At 49.4% G+C, this 18940-nt stretch overlaps 2 protein-coding genes across 3 annotated transcripts in view; one reads left to right on the top strand and one right to left on the bottom strand.

The window, feature by feature from the left end:
• Positions 1–18940, bottom strand: part of UTP11 (UTP11 small subunit processome component) — a 33096-nt gene that overhangs the window by 2338 nt on the left and 11818 nt on the right. The window contains exons 1-6 of one of the 2 annotated variants that reach the window (XM_072885241.1): positions 2996–3593; positions 2829–2890; positions 2017–2119; positions 1618–1731; positions 792–885; positions 367–497 (exon numbers count right to left, since the gene is read on the bottom strand). In XM_072885241.1, coding sequence (XP_072741342.1) covers positions 367–497; positions 792–885; positions 1618–1731; positions 2017–2119; positions 2829–2890; positions 2996–3058 — 567 coding nt within the window. In that variant the 5' untranslated portion in view covers positions 3059–3593. Of the gene's footprint in view, positions 1–366; positions 498–791; positions 886–1617; positions 1732–2016; positions 2120–2828; positions 2891–2995; positions 4512–18940 lie in introns of those variants that run through there. The other variant, XR_012045987.1, reaches the window with a different exon arrangement.
• The window catches only part of FHL3 (four and a half LIM domains 3), a 30816-nt gene continuing 16602 nt past the window's right edge, over positions 4727–18940 (top strand). The window contains exon 1 of the mRNA XM_072885242.1: positions 4727–5046. Coding sequence (XP_072741343.1) covers positions 4989–5046 — 58 coding nt within the window. The 5' untranslated portion in view covers positions 4727–4988. The remainder of the gene's footprint in view (positions 5047–18940) is intronic.

Genomic DNA, 18940 nt, shown 5'->3' with positions numbered 1-18940 from the left:
AATATATTAATTTTGCCAAGGAAACTACCTAATCAGATCTATACCATTCCTTTCTGGCCCATATGTCACAACTCTTGATTTATAATCCACAGTGGACTGGGATGTCTCCATGGGGTTTCTATGTCTCCATGTCTCCACTGAACAAGCTCTCCATGCCAGTCCAGGAGAAGATTTGACTGTAGACTCCAGGCCCTCGATGATTAAGTGACATCCACTACAGCCTTGTGTCACCAATAAAAATTCTAAGACAACAGAACAACTTTGATCTTCTCCACAACAGTCCAACAAATCCTCTTTAGTGCTTATTATATAAAAGATGTAAAGCATTAAGAAAACTATAATACAAATAGTGGCAGTACAAACTACCTTTAAGTGGGCAGGATCAGTAGCTCCTTTCAGTGTCTCTTTCTGCAGTGTTGCAATGGTCGGTCGGTTGTACACTCTATCCACGAGCTCTGGAACAGTATCCAGATGAGTTGCAATATCAAACTCCTGAACTATAAATAAAAAGAAATTTAGGAATAAACTCACATGGACTTCTTGGACTAATGCTCAGCAAACCTTCCAAACGTGTAGCTTAAGTACAGTCAGTGATGGAAGCCCCAGCAACATAGCTCCTGCAGAACTGAGGTCTTACCTAGCGATCAAAAGAGATTTCTAGAGCACCTGAATTATTATTCCTGAAAAAAATCTTTACGATAACAGCATAAAGAAAGCACCATACTATTTTAACCAGCCTACAACAAAGCATGACAGAACGAGTTTTCTGATACGACCTATTTAAATCTCACCTTCTTTATGGGTATCGAAAAAGAAGACGTGCTTGTTGGGACTCTTCCCCTCAGCGCCCAGCAGATGGAGCTCCGACTTCAGCCTCTCGATTTTCTGCAGGAAAGAAAAGTTAATCTGTTTCGCCAAACATCCATAACAAGGTAAATAATGTCTCCCTGAAGTAAATGCCTGTTTGTTCCTCAAGCATACAAGCATCTAAGCATCTGAACTCTTCCTTCCTTTTTAATCTTTGAAAATACATCTAGCCTGTATTTATGTCATGTCTTCATAACCTTTTCGGGTCATTTCCGGTATTACCCAGCCAAATATGTACAAATCAATTTTCAAAACAGTAAGTTATCTGTATGGCAGACAAAGTAGAAGTGATTACTGTGAAATCACTAGCAAAAGTATGAAGGAAAATTCAAAGCTGACTTAATTTTTTTATCTGCAGTGATGGTGTGTGGATCAACATCAGAACATAAAACATTTTCAGAAGCGGGTCATATTTCTGTTGATTGTCTGCCTACCATATTCAAACAACCCACTTCAGTAACAATAATCCTCAATTCTTTATAAATACGAGAAGCAAGAGTACATGTTTAATGTCTGAAATTTACATAAGAAATTGCCGTGTTTTGTAAGAACACATGGTATAGTTTTTATTATTCAATATACCTTTAGGCTCTGTATACAGAGCTCCACTGACATTTCTATCTATCATTTCCAGTATTGCACAAATCAGAGTTCACTAAACATAAACATGATAGCCAACAACAACAAAAAAACACAATAAAAAGAACAATTCTGAGCAAACTGGCAAATGCTGAAGAAGTGAAGTCTTACCTTGGCTTCTGCCACTCTTTTCATTTCCACGTATTTAATATCCTGTGTCCTCATCAATTTAACCTGTTCCGGCGTCACTTCATCCTTTGGCTGCTTTATTACATGAACTCCATCCTGAAACAAGGCGGAACATAGCACTTACAGACAGGTACCATTCTAGCTATAGCGTATTATGCGTCCCAATAACAGAAGCAAAAGAACCTCTTTGTCCTTTGTCCCCCATTTTCTTCAAAGTCGTCCACAGGCACCAAACCTGTGATCTGCTAATTTATTTACTGCTAACAAGTCTGCTAATTTATTTGCTAATTCATAAATTAAAAACAAAACAAGGTAGGAAAAAAATGATGTTACTTAGAGCAACAGAGTGTAACCCTGCTTGAAGGCAACTTAGATTCTCACCTGGAGCTCTGCACGTATCATTTTAAAGTAGAACTCATCAGGATTCTTGTCCAGAGCTTTCTTTTGAAGTGCTCTGAGGGCATTCTGTTTCTTGTGATAGTCACTGGCGAAAAAAGAAAAAACAACAGAAGCTGTTCAGCAGTTTCTCCATGTTCACACCCCCGATGAGATGCTGAGCCCTTAAAAGCGATGCTCAGAGCTTTGAGACAGCAAACAAGGCTCCACATATAGCGCTGGACACCAACAAGCGCCTTTACCTTTACAGTGTATTCCTTAGCAAAGCTGGAAATGAATAGCGTCCAACAGTAAGTGTTAGAGGCATAATGGAAACACGTTCACCCCCTACGGAGCTGCTATGGGCTCCCAGATCTCCTACAGAATGAGCCATTAAGGATGGAAGATAACGCTTATAAGTTTTGTATTAATCACAACAGCGAGGATTTTGTGAGGCCTTCGCCCTCCACGCCCCCTTCCGCTCCGACTCGGCCACGGGAATATGTGGCTGTCCGCGCACGTTGCGCTTGGTTCCGTGAAAGCGCCCGCTCGCCGGGGCCCGGTACACCGCTTCCCGCGCCCTCGGGCCCACCGGCTCTGCCGCCTGCGCCGCTGCGCTGCCCGAACCACCCCGGCCAGCGGGCACCGCGCTGGCGCCCGGCGAAACGCGCGCAGCCGCCGGGGCCGCCCCCGCTCCGCCCCGCCCCGCGCCGGGCCGGGCCGGGGCCGCCCGCCTTCCCGCCGGCGCCCAGGCCGCGCCCCGCGTCCAGCCCGGGGCCAGCCCCGAGGCCGCCCTCCCCTCGCGCGGCCCGACTCACTCGGCGCGGAGCCTGTAGTCCTTCTTCTTCTCCAGCAAGCCCAGCTTCTTCCGGGAGGCGGGCTAGGAGGAAAGGCAGGAACGGCATGGATGGGCGGCGATCCGCCGCGGGGCCCGGCCCGGGACAGCCCGGCCGCGGCGGACGGCGGCCCAGCCCAGCGCACTGACCTGTGCCCGCTCGCGGTGCGGGCGCTGCCCCGACTTGGCGGCTTTCCTGAAGGCGGCCGACATGGCGGCGGGCGGCGGCCTCCGCTCGCCTGACTCGGGCCTCGGGCCTCGGACCTCGGGCCTCGGGCCTCCCGCACCGCCGCGGTGCCCCGCCCCGCCCCGCCTGGCCCGGCCCGGCCCGGCCCGGCCCGGCCCGGCCCGGTCCCGCCCCGCCCCGCGGTGCCCCTGCCCGGTTCGGTGCCGCCGCCGCGCTGTGAAACGCCAGGCGCTCTGCACGGGCCGGAAGGGGCGGGGCCTCGGGGTCAGAGGTCGCGCGCGAGGCTCGCCGGGCGGTGGCGCCGTCTCCGTGGCGACGGCGGGTCCCGGTGCTGCTCCGCCCGCCCGGCGGGGTCCGAGCGCAGCCCCGTCAGGCCGCGGCGCTGCTGCGCGGTGGGAGGCGGGACCGACGCGGCCTCCCCCGGGGCGGGGGCGTCTCTGCCGGCCCTGAGGGTCCGGCCGGAGCGCGGGGACCCGCGGCCCTTCTCGGCCGCGCCCCAGGCGCTGCCTGCCGCCGCCGGCTGCTGCTGCTGCTGCTCGGCGGCCGGACCCGCTCGGGAGACTCGGCCCCGTCCGTCGGGCCCAGGCGGGAGGGGCGCCGGGCGGCTGGAGGGCGCGGGCCCGCGGGTGGCTTGAGTTTTATTGTGGAAAGGGCCCCGGCGCCGCTGGGGACCGCCGGGCTCCCGCTCGCCCTGGGCGGCCCGGGCGGGGCTTGCCGGCGCCCTCCCGGGGCGCGCAGGCCGGGCGCTGCACCGCAGCCCCGGTGGCCGGTGCGGCCAGGCGCCCCCGAGCTCCACGCGCGTTCCAGCCGCGGGGCTTTGCCGCCAGCCCACGGCTGCGCCGGGACCAGCCGCGCCGCGAGGGAGCGGCGCTTCCAGCAGAGGGAGCCGCAGGGCCGGCGGCGGCGGGAACAGCGGCCGGAGCCCGCCGCCGCCGCTCCCCCGTCCCGCGGACAGCCCCGCGCCTCGCCGAGCTGAGCAGCGGGGCCGGGCGGCCCGGGGCGGGCGGGCTCTGCGGTAGCCGGGCACCGGGATGGCCGCTCGAAGCGAACGCGGAGGCGAAGGGATGAGCGCCGGGCCGGCTGCCTCGGGAGGGGAGTTCCGCCGCGCACCCCCGCTTCACGGGGCACACGGGGAGCAGCCCGCGGGGCTGGGGTACGGGCGACGCCGCTGCTGGGGCGCACGGACGCCCGGGCTGGCGGGAGCGTCCCGCTCGCACCCGGCGGCGGCGGCGGCGTGACCCCCCCCCCCCCCCGGCTCTCGGAGCGAGCGCTCCTGCGGGGCGGGCACCGGCCGGCCCGGCCCAGCCCAGCCCGCCGCCCCCGGTCCGGCCCAGCCCGCCGCCCCTCGGCCCGCCCCGCCCCAGGCCAGGCGGGGCCGGGCTCCGCGCCGCGCCGTGGGGCTGGGGAGCCGCGCCGAGCCGCGCCTCCCATCGCCGGGACGAGCAGCGAGCGGGGCCGCGGCCCCGGGACGCCGACCAGGTGGGTCGGGGCAGGCCGGGCCGGGCCGAGCGGCAGCGCCGCGGTGGGGCGGCGGCGGGAGCCGGGGCGGGAGCGCTGCGGGAGCCGCCGCCGCCCGCTTTGGCCGCAGCAGCCCCGGGCGGGTCGGGGCGGTCGCGGGGCGGCGGCGGGGATTGCCCCGGGGGAGCGGGGGGGGGTTGGAAGGGAAAGCGCCGCCGCGGCGGGTGCCCGGGCGCTGTCCGGGGCCGGGGCATCCCCGCGGGACCCGGCCGGGCTCGCCCTGTCGTTACGCGGGAGGGAGCTGGCTCCCAGCGCTCCGCTTCGGTCTGTGCCGGGAGCAGAGCTTGCACCGTTTTCCGAAAGAAAACAAAGTCTGCCGGCCGAGCCTCCTCCCCAGACCGCCAAGTCGCAACGCTTAAGCTGCGTTTTATTAAGCAAGCTCTGAAACCACCCGACCGATCGGCTCGGAAGTAAGCTTAAACCAAACGCTCAAACGTAATGCAGGGAAATTTTCGACACATCCCAAATGGTCGCTGTGTTTCCAGAGAATCCCAGGGTAGGTACGGGGAAAGACTGCTCAAAGCCCTGCGCTTTTTATGTGTGTGTTAAACAAAGACTCAAAAGTCACCGTTTGATTCTTGCTATTAAAAAATAGCTCAGCATCTTCTCAAAATGTTTTTTTACTGAGCACGATTTTGTTTCAGATTGTTACGTTTTCTTAAGGTAACGTTTTCTTTTTTGGTTTCCAGTTTTGTCGGTATTTTGTACTTGTGGTTACACTAATCGCTTCGACTCTTTCATGAGAATTCATGGAAATGTTGGATATACTTTGTAGTTGGCCTGGGTGAAGCGCGTTGGTAGGAATTGCTCCGCACTGACTCAAAGCTCAAATGGATGGCATACGATGGTGGTGACTTATCTTCACCGTGCAGGCTTTGATACTGAGGTCTCTGTACTTAGGTTTGAATTTAATACATTCACTTCTTCCCAGCTATGATAGTCGTAAAGAAATCTTTCCAAAGGGGAGAACCTAGCGTAGGCGTGCCGGGAAGGCCACCCGCGGCCAGGCCGAAGGTCCGATGAAGGCAGCGTCCTGGTGGCAGCACTAGTGAAGAGCTGGGGAAGAGCGCGGGGAGATGTCTTTTACTTTTCTGACTCCCCTACCAAGCGTTAGGAATTTGTGGCTCTTCTAGCTGCTATGAATGTGTGATTGTCAAATACGCCTTTACTGTTAATTTTTGAGAAGCGTTTTCTTGGGTATTTCCTTAGGAGTCTCTCCTATTTGAGTATCTGCCTTTGGCATGAGTAATATTTTTCTGGTGTTCACAAAGGTGTTGAAGCTGCCTCATTTCCCTGATCTGCTTTGTCAAAACGTGGTTTAACTTCCTGATAGGCAGGCCATCAGCAGGAAAGGGGAAGTCTGACATTTCTCCTGTCTTATTTTTGTGCCATTTTCTTTCCTTTTTCTAGGATGGAGACTGTATGGTTGCCTCCTCCTCTTGCTGGCTACTTCCTTAGAGGCACAGAGTTGTGAGCATTAGTTTAATTCTTACCCTGCTAGGTCTGTAATTTTGTCTAGTTTTAAGGCTGGTGGCATAGCATAGGAGACAAAAATATAGGCAATATAGTTAGTTGTGGGCACTAATTATAGTGGATGCTCTACAGCAAAAAGTATGTTTTGGAATAAGAACTCCTTAAACCTGTACATAGGGAGGGGTGGGGACACACCGAAGGCAGGGTGGCGTTTGGAAATATCCAGAATTCCCTAGCAGGGAGCCCTGTGAACAGTTCCGTGGTCTCAGCTTCTGGAGCACCACTGTCTCTCCACGTTGGATGTTTTTGAGGTGCCTCTCTGTGGAAAATCTGTGCATCGTCCCTGCCTGCAGAATAGCATCCGAAGAGCTGAGCGGTGACTAGCGTGCCGAAGATCAGGCTGGTTCCTTGGTCTTTGGGAGGTCGGTAGATCACTGCCGTTCCCTCTGCAGGATTTGCAGCCATCTGCAGCACGTCTGCTGTCAGCTCTGCTTCCTGTTTACACTGCAGTTCGTTTTAGAGCGGACTCTGAAGCAGCCATGCTGTCCAAGGACACAGCCGGCTGGCTCCGCTCTCCGAGATCATCATGGGGGAGAAAGGCAGGAGTCTCTTTCCTGGCCCGTGTCATTGTGGTTGCCCTCATCACACATGCTTTTTTTTTTTCTGTACAGTACCAGCCTTGTGTGCCTATGGGCAGTGTTCACTGGGCAATACATTTCTGAGGGGTACAAGCTCAGCGATGTTCTTTTGGGTTTTGGACCTAGCAGCTTTAAGATGGAGGTGAACCCTTAACTGATGGAGCCAGGAAAAACTTCTCTGCGGGCGGGTTACTGCAATACCCAGTGCACCAACTTTGGAAGCACTTGGTTCTGTTCACAGCCAGGACTCGCTTGTTCTATTGCTTGCTCTACAAGATAAGATGCTTTCTGCTGTGTTCCTAATTGCAGCTGAGCTGATGCTGTACGTGGCCTGCTGTTTTTTGAAATGCCAGCAGGAAAATGGAATAAATTGATTACTCTTAGTGCTCTAGAGATTCCCGCCCCCTCTCCCTGGAAAAGGACTTTTACGGTAATCACAGCACTGATACACAAGACTTCCATGGTGGCCTGCTGGGGTCCTCGTTCATGTCGGTGGGATTTTCACTGCCCTTAGCTTGCATGAGGTCATGCTTGAAGAGCCCTAATTGCATCAGTGGCCTTGGGAGAGAGACGCGAGTGTAAACCTTTTTGCTTCTGCCTCACCTTTCGTGTGAGAACGTTTCCATAGACAAAGAAGGTGTTTATGGAAAACTGGGGACCGACTGGCTGGCTGGTCTGAATAAAAGCCAAACTTCTTAACTAGACAAACAGCTTCATAATTTCTTGTAATTGCTCAAGTAAGGAAGCCATTTCTCCTCTGGTGTTCTGTTCATTATTCAGTATCCCTGGTCGACATCCACTGTTCTTGGGTTGCCTGTGCCCACCATGGAGCACCCAGCTTGGTCTGGCAAGAAGGTGATGCGAATGACACTTGCAGTTTTGCTCAGCATTTGACTCCAGAGCGCAAGCTGCTACTCCTTATTCCTTAGGGGACTTTGACTATTTCTGCTGAAATAGTTGATAATTTTGATGGCCAAACTGGAAAAATTCAGAGACAACTTGACAATGTTTTGCCTGGTGATGTCATGAAAACAAATGTAAATGGTTTACTCTGTTAAAAAAAGAAAGAAAAAAGGACAGCTATAACAATAGACACCAGCTGCATCTAGGAAAAGGGAAAGACCAGTTGCTAGGGGGCAGAGAAACTTTACCAGTATTATTTAATCTTCAGATTACTACCAAGAGTTTAGGATCACTCCTAAAGGATAGGACATTCAAGTATGAGGGCTGAGAGTTTGCAAGCAAGGGGTTCAGCTGCACAGGCTTTGTTGGTTTCAATGGGACTTGGGTCTCGCAGCCAGACGCGACAGCGCTGGCTGCTCTCTGTGGAGCAGCTGCCATGAAGCTGCTGCAGCGTTCTCCGTCCTGCAGTCGTTCGCCAGAGAGGAGGTGGCGTTTCCCGTGAAGGCTGATATGTAGTCACTAGACTTTGTCCGTTAAGAAGTGGTGTGTCTTTGGCTACAGTTGGAAGAAAAATGCTCCATTCTGCAGAGATGTAGTTGCTGAGAAAAGTCCTTGGTCTTTGTTTCTTCTCTTCCTTCCGTTTTGCACTGGTTTTGCCAGGTGTAAAACACAATTGTCAGCAGTTTACAGGGAGGGGGAGTGTCAGTTTTCCTGTTGAAGACAGTATCAAGGGTCTGATTGTGAAAGGAAAGGGGAAACTGAAGAATGCCACATGGCTTCCACCTTCCTGTATTTCATCCTAGCAGAATTGCCTCTGCTGAGTGACTCACTTTGTGTCTGTTGATATTTGCTAAATGGAGAACAGCTTTAACAAATGATTGTGCCCTTACTCAACAGGAGCCACTGAGAGGATAATATTACTCTCGGGGGAATCAGAAAGACATCTCCGTTAGGGTTAAGTTAATAGTTAATCAAGAGTTATTTAGAAATGTGTTAACACAGAATCCAAATAGCAATGGAATTAAAATCCTGAAATTTGTATTCTTGTTCTTAGTTCAGTCTCACTTTGGCTTTATTTGGCCTGTGGTCATCTGACTGTTACCATTAACTCATATCATTTTTTATTTGGCTCTGAATATACTACTGTAGATTGTCCCAGGCTTGCAAGTTGCAGAGTTCTCTTATGTAAAGTATTTTGAACTTCTCAAATACAAAAAAATTTCCTAAATCAGCACCGTGGATAAATATAACTCTAGACCCTTCTGATTGGTGTCATCGCTGGACGAAAAGCTTGTTGATGTTTATGCCCAACCTGGCCAGTGCCAGTTCTGTTCGGGAATATAAATCCTCCTCCAGCACCAACCTGGTGGCTGATGCCAAGGACATAATCTTAACTGCTTCCTAACTTAGTTTTGAATGTCTGAGCTATAAGCCAGAGGAATGTGCTGTATCTAACCTGGAGCTGTTAGCAGCCTCCAATGTCATAAATCCAGTGAGTGGAGAAGCCAGTGCAGGTGACTGGACAGCTGGAGCTGTTTTCTGTACACACGAGGGGGAAAGGGACCTCTGAATAGCTCAGGGAAATGCTCAGTGTTGTTGGAACGGCTGCGGATCTGCTTCCCTAGTGCTTCCTTCAGCACATGTTACACTTGACCCTGCCAGTACTAAACGCCAATAGGAGTCAAGTCATTGTCCCCAGTGGCAGATTAAACCGCTTGGCCATTGTTGAGAGTCCAAGATTTTCCTCTCTCACCCTGTTTAAATGACTGCTTGGATGTGCAGCCAAAGTAAACATGAGCTAATAAAAAATTTAGAGATAACAGATACGGACTAGCTGTTGTGGACTAAACAGGCATGCTGTAGCACAAAGATGTCTGAGTTTTGCTTGCATCTTTTCTGCTTTAGTTTTGGAGCTCAATTGCCTGAAAAAGAGGTGGTACAGATCAAGTATAACTTCCTTTCTGTTGCGATAGGAGAACTGTATTTATGCGTATGCTTTGAATAAGAAAGGGATCTCTCAGGCTGCTGAGGATCTAGTGCTTGCCTTGCAAGTTACAGTGTGCAAACCCCAGGCTAGAACTTCCTCGCTTGAGAGCTGGAAGTGCTGTGGCAGCCCATGCAGCTTTGGAACGCTTTCCTGTATTTCCCCACAGCCCATTTCCTTGTTGGCAATAAATGCATTTTCAATTGACTTTTTACTTTTTCATTTACTCGGTGCGTAGCCTGTGAAGGCCCTTGCTGTAAGATAACATTGAAATCAGTAGTCTGTGGGAGGTTGTAAGGAGGCGAGATATCTACGCGGCTATTGGGAGTGCCTAAACTTATGGTAAAGGAAAGAATTAGATTGGGAGAGGATCGAAAATCTTTCTGTGTGTGAAGCCCCTGTGGAGTGATAGGGGTTGGATTGTCCCTGTATTCCTGTGATGCAGTGCTGTTGAATACCGTGTTACAAAAGGGGCGGAAGTGAATAGCTGGAGAGGTACTATAATTGTTTGGATATACAGCTGTTTTAAGTGCTTGTATGTTGCTGGATACGTAATCACTGTGTCTGAAGATGGCTGACCTGCTGAAGTCCTTTTGCAGTGGCTTTCTTCGCTTTCCTCTTCCCGAGGCCGGGGTTGGCATGCCTTTGGCTCCGGTGGGACAGTGCGGTCTTGCACTCTGTCCTCCAGCCTCTGTACTGGAATGGCAAGCGGTGATCAAAAGGTTATAGAGAAACTGAGGGCTGAGAGTGTGAGGTGACATTAAAGGACTAAAGGCTGCCAGGCAATAATTACCATAAACGATGCAGACAAGTCCAGATTTAGGAACAGTTTTGCCTCTTTCATCCCGAGCCAGTCGTGGCTCATGCTGACAGCACACCTGGAAATGAGGTAACTGAATACTCTGCCCACATTGTTCGGATTAGCTGGGCTTGGGCACAGACGTAGCATGTGTTTTCTCTGCTCCTGGGCAACCTTTGTTCTCCGTCAGCCAGGAAGTCTTACGGACGAAATGAGACAAGACAGGGTGCTTCTCTTCCGTTCTCGGGAAAGACGCTCCTAACCCACCTGTGGTGTGACTTTCCTGAGAAATACCCTTTCCAGATGCGGAGATCTTGCTGGTATTGAAGTATGAGGCGGAAATACTTCCAGTGCTGCCTGAACATGTTATTTAGGTCAATTGCAAGGAAGTTGGCAACATGAATCAGAAAAGGAGTTGGAAGAGGAGCAAAGTCATTAGACAGCACCTTGACGTCCCCTGCCAATGCAGGATTTTTCTCTGCCAGCACAGAAGCATAGTTAGAGATCACATTCGTTGCCTTCTGTGCTCTCTCTACACTCCTGTAACTATGAGTAGCTGGACTGGAAATGAAAGAGGAGGCTGCAAACAAAAGCTTTGCCTTTATCGCTCTGCATCAGTGGACCTATTTCCTGGTGCGTTGACTAATCTCTGAAACAGAGAGATAGAGCAAGGTCTCCTCCTTATCCCTCTGGAAAACAAGATACATCAGAATAATTGCTCTAACTGCATCCATTTGGGGCAAATGAGCCTCCAGAAGATGCTTTTGTGGAGGCACAGGCATCCCATTCTTGTGGCAGCGGCTGGCTGGTGGAGCGCCGGCCGGAGCAGCCCGGGTGATTCTCCCACCGGGTGATGGGCCGGCCATGCCGGGTGCGCGGCCGCAGCGCCGAGGCGTGCGGGGGGGCACGGGGGAGAGCAAAGCCGACAGCCCGGGTGCGCTGGGCCGGGTGCTGGGCCGAAGGGATGTCAGCGATGGTGGGAAACCTAAAAACGTCCCGTTGGGCAGGGCTTTGCCGAGCACTCCGTTTCCCTTCCCAGAGGAAGCAGCCTGAATTTACCCGTTGCTCTGTAGAGACCTGTAGGCTAAAACAAATTATTCTTACGCAGTAGAAAACATTGGGACCAATCTTAACTGATGAAGCAATTTGCCAGCTTTTAGCCTCAAGGTCCCTAGTCCCTCAGGGCTTTCCCGCGTAATGACTTGGGTCGGTTTCCCAGAAAGATTCTCTTGGATATGTGCTGTTGGCAATGCTCTGGCTCATTACTGGCCGTTTTATTTTTCCAAGAGCCAGCTCTCGTTAGCTTCGTTCTCACAGCATTGTTTTCTTTCTAGAAGAAGCTTTTGCTGGCTCTCCTAAACTATCGCATGGGAATTGCTTACTAGCTTCGATTTATTTTTTTTGTTTTGACCCAAAGCTGTGCTTCGCTCCCCTCTGTAACACTGCCAACATCATTTCCAGTCTCTTTTAAGCATATGTTTTGCAATAATATCTAAACTCTTGGCTCCAAATAACTGCCTTACAGAGAGATTAGTATCTTTTAACGAAGGAATTGAGAAGCAAATAGTGAGAACAAAAGCAGTATCTTGAGAGCCTGTAAGACTATCCTGACCCTTCCCAAAGGCCTCGGCCTAGACTTCAGCGTTTAGCTAGCAGATGGCAGAAATCAGGGTGGACTTCAGCTTGCGTAGTCCTCTGCCCAGTCGCTGTGTTTGCTGGAAACGTGCTCTGCACGTTGTTGCCATCTGGGCTTGACTGTACTATTCTTATGATCTCCAGGGAGCCTTCTCTAGCAGAGCTCATCTCTGATGGAAGGCCTCTTTGGCTGACCTTGCGCTGGGGCTGGCATTAGCAGCGTGGATTTTTGAGATTTGACAGCAGCATTCTTCTGAGGAAGAAAACCGGCTTGGGAAATGTTTTGTCCTGGCTGGGAAAGGAGGTATGCCACTCGCCGGCTGCGTTCTCCAGGTATCCGGCTGGGTCCGTGGTATTAAACGAGAGAGAGGGGAGGCCAATATGAACGATTTGAAAACTTCAGGAGAAAGCGCTACAGGAGCGCAAAGGCCTTCAGAAAACCAACAGAAAAATTGCCGTTGCTTTAGATGGGAGAACTAGAGGTCGAGGTGGGAAGGAAGCTGTATGAGGCCATTCGGGAAATTAGCAGCAGGGGTGGGAGTATACCCCATATCTTCTGATATTAAAAAGCTCCTCCTTGGTTTGCATCAGTGCGTGTCTGGGAGGCTGTGTCTGATCTGCAGAAATGAAGATTGACGGTTAGAGAGCTGGCATCTTTGGAAGTGAAATTTCTCTCCTAATTAGCAGATTGCTCAATTTGGGTTGCAGGCGAGTTGAGTTCCAGTTGCTTCATGCATTTTTATGAGTTTGTTGCTTGTTAGTGCATATGACTACATATGAGTGCACAGATTTCAGCATCTCCCTAGGACTAAATAGCACCAGGGTTAAATGTATTTGCTTTTGTTGAGTCTTTAGCTACCAAGTTTTGTGGCAGAATAGCAGAAGTGTGTAAAGCTGATGCTCTGGTGAGTGTTAAATGGGACTATCTACGCATACGTTTCTATCCTCATTGATTCTGCCTTTGTATTGCAGTAGTATCATAGATCTGGAGGGTGCAAATTTCAATTAAATTTGCGCAAAATGGCTTTGGGGCAGTTTCTGCTTGGGGATCTTTGTTGTTGTCCTTGTAAATATAAAACCTGATGCACCAGACTAAAATAATGCAATCAGAATGGATTTTCTAGAAACGTTTTCTAATCCTTCTGAATTGTGATTCTTAAAATTTATATTCAAATGTCTTCTGCCACACAGGTGGAATGAGGGCTCCAAATGGTGTGAATAACTGCTCTTGGCAGCACCATTTACCAAAGTAGTAGCTACGCTGGATACTCTTACGTTCTGACCTGCCCGAGTCACAGGTCGTCCATTTGCACCAGCTGCTGCAGTGTCCCGGAGAATTTTCTGCATTGCTTTTTAAAGATTCATGTACGCAGGGACAAAAAATAGATCAGAAGGCTCGCATACACCATGAAGATCCTTTCCTGATGTTACGTGCTGTGTAGCCACCTTTTCCTCCAAGCTCTTGCCAGCTGGCCTCATGTCTCCATGCTGTTCCAGGGTTTTTTACCTTTATTTGCATGAGTGAGCCTGGGGTTGTGGTGTTCTCTTTTGCTCATCCGTTGGTAGGGCAGGCAATTGAGTTGTGTTGAGCCTGGAGCTGGGAGTCTCAGAATTGCACGGGATCTGACTAACAAGCGGCTGCTTACCGAGGGAGGCGAGGGTCGGGTGTGGGGGTCCCAACGGGAGGCAGAATCGTCATCGGAATCTAAATGAACAGCCTGCTTTTCAGAGGAACTGAGCTGACTTTGCCTGAAATCAAAAGAATGGATAGGTGCTCAGCATCCCTGGAATTGAGAGGCCAAGGTACAGGCTGCCAAGTACAAAAACAAGGCAAGAACAAAAGCAAAAACCCTCCCAACCTCTGTTCTGAGGCTGTAACCGCTCTGGCTCGGATCATTTCAGGTGCAGAAGGGTATATCCCAGCTTGAGCGGCTGGTCCCGTGAGCTGTGCTGTCCTCTGGGGAGCAGGGTGTCTGTGTCCCCGTTTGCACTGTGCGTCTCGCAGCGTGCGCTCACAGACTTGTGTTCACTTCTAGATCACACCGCTCTGTACTCGTGACACTTCTATGGTGGATTGCTGGGCACTGAGCCTGCGGCACCCATTTGTCCTCCGCTCCCTCCTGCCTGTCCCAGCCCATCGTTAGTGAAGAGTCTCGCTCTTTCCTCGGCCTTTTGCGCTCTCCAGCCGTGCGCCGGTTGGAGCTCACTTGAGGCTACTTTTGATACAAACTCCCAGGAGAATTTGTGTGATGGTCCCAAAGCGGCTCCTCTCCACATCTGTCCCGTTGCAGCTTTGTCCCTTTGTTTCCCAGGCCGAGGGACTCCTGCCTTTTGCAGCCGTCTGGGGCTCAGCTGGCCAGCCCTCCAGCCCTCCTTCAGCCACGCTCTTGAGAAATCTTAGTGGAGAGTTAGACCTGGCAGATGGAGGCTGTTACCTCATTCCACAAAAATGCTTTGTTATTGAGAAAATGGAAACTGTCTGAGGTTTGGGAGCTGAATAGAGTCATTGGTGTCTGTTTTAACCGCAGTTTGGTGGTGACTGCTGAAAGTTCCCCTCTCCGAGCATTCCCTTTTCCTACACCCATAATCTTCAAGTCATCGGAGAGCTGCAATGATTTAACTCATTAGCTGAGCAAATGCTGAATACTGTTGCGTACTCTGCAGAAACTTTGCTAAAACCTCAGCATCTTCCAGCAAAAGAAAAATGGGTAGCCAATAAATAACGCTTTGCAAACTGTTGGCCAGAAAAGTGATCCCTATGGATACTAAGCCAAATTCAACTCTCTTTCACAATCTCAGCTGTGCCTCTTGTTTACTTGATTTTTAAAAAGCTGTATTAAGATTATGCAGGAACTTCGTGGAGAGAAAAGGCATGCATGGAGGCTTATGTTTTGTAATTCTTTAACACAGGTATTGAATCCCAGTTCTGAAGAGAAATTTCATCAGTAATTTTTAAAAGTAGATTTCAGCACTGGGGATTTGGGAGCATAGGAGGCAGAATAAAAACAGGGATTGAACTATTTGCAAGCTGGTTTTCATATTGCTGTGAATAATGACTGGAGTTAGTCAGTACAGAAGAGCATTAACCTAAATATAAGACTTGTTTTAGTTAACAGATATTTGTATGCATTTGTGAAACTGTGGCATCTGATACCTCCTGCTGAGAACATTGCATAAGCATTATTCACCAAGCACCCTAATAGAGCTGAAAGCAGCAGTGTTAGCTTTCTGGAAATAAAATGAACGCTTTATTTATGTATTTTTAAACTAATGAATCTTAGCAAACCAAATGAATGTCTTCCAGCTGCTACAGATGGTTTTTACATGACTAAATATTTTGGTTCATAGAAAAACCTAGAATACTGGAACCACAAGATATTAAATATTTAATTGTTACCCTGGAATGTAAATATGACCTTGATATTTTGAATTTGTTTACCCAAATTTCGAGTGTTCACTTAGAAATTAATCAATTAATACGGTTCTGATCTTGTTATCTGGGAAGAAGAGTGACTACTCAGCATCTTCTCCAAATTTCTTTAAATATCAGAGTGGGTTTCAGTAACAGGAATTTGCCTGACTGGAGAAATAATCCCAGCTGTTTCAGGCAGAACCCAGGATCAGTATTTTAGCTGTAATGAACTGTTTCCGTTCTAGATCCCTGCTTTCTGTGGGTTTACAGTGTAACCATAAAAATCCTTTCCAGGCTGAGCTCTGCCTCCTGAGGTCTGTGGGAGGTTTTTTTAATATAAAATGCAAATTGTAAGAACAACTAGCAGTTGATTTTCAGACTGTATCTTACCAGTTTAGAGCCTATTCTGGACACGTGTTGTTCCTGTAACTGTAAAGCAACCTTATTTCTTGAATAATCCAAGCCCACAGGATTTCCCTCATGTGAGTGCATCAGAGGTTAGGTCATTCCTGTTGTAGTTCAGATCTGTGTGGCCACAGATCATGCCATTTTCCACTAAAACAGCGTGTATACTAACTCAGCACTGCGGGTGAAAAATGTCTGGTTTTTAAGGCTCTTCTAATGAAACAAAATAAATTTAATAATAATATAAAATGTCTATCTGAAAGGCGTAACTTCAGCACGGTTGAAGACAAAAATTCCTCTCTGAGGTCCACATCTGATGACAGTATTTCTAGATATTGCTTAGGATGTGAAGATGGTGAAGAAAGAGCAGCAACAAAAAAAAGTGGATCCCGAACTGTCTCTGAGTGCAAGGGCTACTTTTGTCAGCATCATGATCCCACGAACAAGCCTAAACTGCTGCCTTTTGCCAGGCTTTTGACCTCACTTTGGAATTCCACTACCCTCATTTAAGGAAAACGTGGGGTTTTCTATTCTGAAGAACTGACACGGTTTGAACTGGCACGTAACTCCTAGTGCTGCACTACTCCAGCGCCTTCTTCCAGCTCAGCGTGCTCACTTTTAAAGCCCGGAGTTTAAATAGTAGGAGCGACTAGCGAAGGCATGGTGTTGCTTGGTTGAAAGATCTGGAGTCTGGATTAACTGTACTTTGTAACTGCACGGTGCTGTGTCTGTCTGTCATAGAATGGTTTGGGCTGGAAGGGACCTTAAAGATTGTGTCCTTCTCTTACGTCCTTTTTCCCCTGCTTCTCACAAAGGGTTCAGTTTGTGGAATCTATTTGGACGTAGGTCTATAACATGCATTAGTGGGTGTCACAGTTTTCAGGCTGACGGGGATATGTGCTGCATCTCGGAGAAGAAGGATGGACAGGGACTTGGATCTTGGCTCCATTTTTAGTTCTACCAGGCTTGCTGTGTGCCAAAACCCTCCGAGGTGCAAATCCCAGGAGGGAGATAAAATAACTCCCTGCCCTGCAGGTGTTATAAGGGTAAATAATGTTTTTGCTGGTGACAGCTGTTAGGGAATTGAGGAAGCAACAATCCTACGAGAGGTACAGGATGTCAGATCTGTGGAAACTGAGCGCTCTTGCATTTATGGTCTTGTACTGGATCAGCATCTATATTTGTGTTATTTGCAGTAGGGAGTCAGGGAGCTAAACTACTTTCCAAGTAAAGAAACTAAACTTCAGTTTGTGTCCTTAAATGTGGATTATTCTTTCTCATCTGCCTCTTTTCCCAGCACATGGAAATTTTCAAACAGAAAAGTCAGTGTTGAAGTTTTCAGGCATTTCAGTGGCTACCTTTAACTCAGTGAACACTTCATATCAAGAAAATTGCTGCGATGCCTAACTCAGGGGGTTCTGGAACATGTAGAGTAATAGTGGTACTTACTAAAGAGTCATTAATAGCAAAAAGTACACAGTGTGGTGCATGTAACTCAGCCCAGAGAAGTTTTATTTCTAGTATTTCTCAACCCTATGCAAACATCATGTAACTCGCAGGAAGATTAAATGTGGCCCATTCCGCTTGTATAGAAGTCTTGGATGTGTCGCTTTTGGAGAGCCTGAAGAGCTGTGTGTGGAAAATCACAAAGGCACTTCAGGTTGGTGAAGGTGTTAGACCATGTGCACAGGCTGTATCATGCTTCATGCTCTGTGAGACAATGACTCAACTGTGGAATGATGAAATAAGTGCTTTCAGATCTGTGATAGCTTTGAGTATTAATTTTAGAAGAAGACGCAAAGCGGGACTTTGAATAAGAGTGGAGGAGGGCAATGCAGAGATTTTGAGTAAGTGGTCCCCAAGGAGATCGTGCTGTTTGAATAACACTGACCCTCTCCAGTGGAAATCAGTGAGTTCTGCTGCTCACCTCGCTAGCACTGGACTTGGGAAGTCAGGCTAATAATGATGTCCATTAGCTTTTCACTTTCTGCTAGGAGTTTTGCTCGTTCTCTTTTTTTTCCTGTCATCGTGACATTGAGAAATAGAAAGGGCTTGGAAGTGAAATACATCTACACAAAATTGGAATTCTTATGTCTCTTATGAAAACTTAGAGTAACTTGAATTGTAAGTATCCAATTTCCAGTCACAAGTAATGACATTTAAACCTCCGTAGGAAATGCAATCCCTGTGCTGATGTCACCCTCTGGTTTATGATGCGACTGCTTTTGTTTCTGGGCAAGCACTTGAGCGTTTTGCTAGTGAAGTGATGATTTACTAGCGAGAGGCTCTTGCTGGCCGCACCTGCTCTGTCTGCAGCCCGAGTCACGGGAGAGCCAGCCGCGCGCTGCCGCTTACAGTGCCGCTGCCGTTGGGGCTGTTGGGGTTTACCTGGTCCATCACGTTCGGCAATGCAAGGTAACAGAGAACTGGTCTGAGTTTTTGTTTCCAGGGGTTTGCCAATTTGGGCCAAATAGCTTGTAAATAGAGCATTTTTGTTCTGGCCGGTTAGGAGAACAGAGGGAGGGTTATTAGGGCATTGGTGGTGACTTGTTGCAGTGAAGCCCATGATCCTCGAACTGCCTGAGCATGCAAACAGCTTTGGAAAATCTTTCCGTCTAGTCAGAGAGCAGGTTGCTGTTGCTTCCTTCAGCGAACGAGTGTGGAGCATCTTCTCTGCAGCAAAGAAATGGGGCGTTGCTTCATATCTGCTGCTTCAGGGGCTGAAACATCAACTCTTCTTGGTCTCTACCTGGAAGTCATCGTGAGAGGAGTCTCTGTTAGTTAAAATTCTGACCTTTCGGTTCCTTTTCAATCTGTGACAAATCTGTTTCATGCAGGTTTCCTTGTAAATCAGATTCGAATGAGAGAATGAGGTTCTGTAAATGAGCCCCAGTCCTGGATCAGGGGCTCTCTAATATTGTTACTTCTTTCTTTTGATGTAGGGTTTTTTTCTGTAAAGGAGTTTTCCTCTCATGAGTTTTTAGGCACAGTCAGCATGTGTGCTTTGCCGTGCCGCCTGCCAGCAGCAGTGCTCCGTGTTGCCCAGACCGAAGTGCTGCCGGCGTGGTGAGCAGCAGCACTAGTTCAGAGAGCAGACACATCCAGTGGGCAGGGGCATAGATGTTGGAAACTCAACGTGTA

The sequence above is a fragment of the Ciconia boyciana genome, chromosome 21 (assembly GCF_034638445.1).
Source record: "Ciconia boyciana chromosome 21, ASM3463844v1, whole genome shotgun sequence".
Lineage (NCBI taxonomy): Eukaryota > Metazoa > Chordata > Aves > Ciconiiformes > Ciconiidae > Ciconia > Ciconia boyciana.
This window is presented reverse-complemented; position numbering and strand designations above follow the sequence as displayed.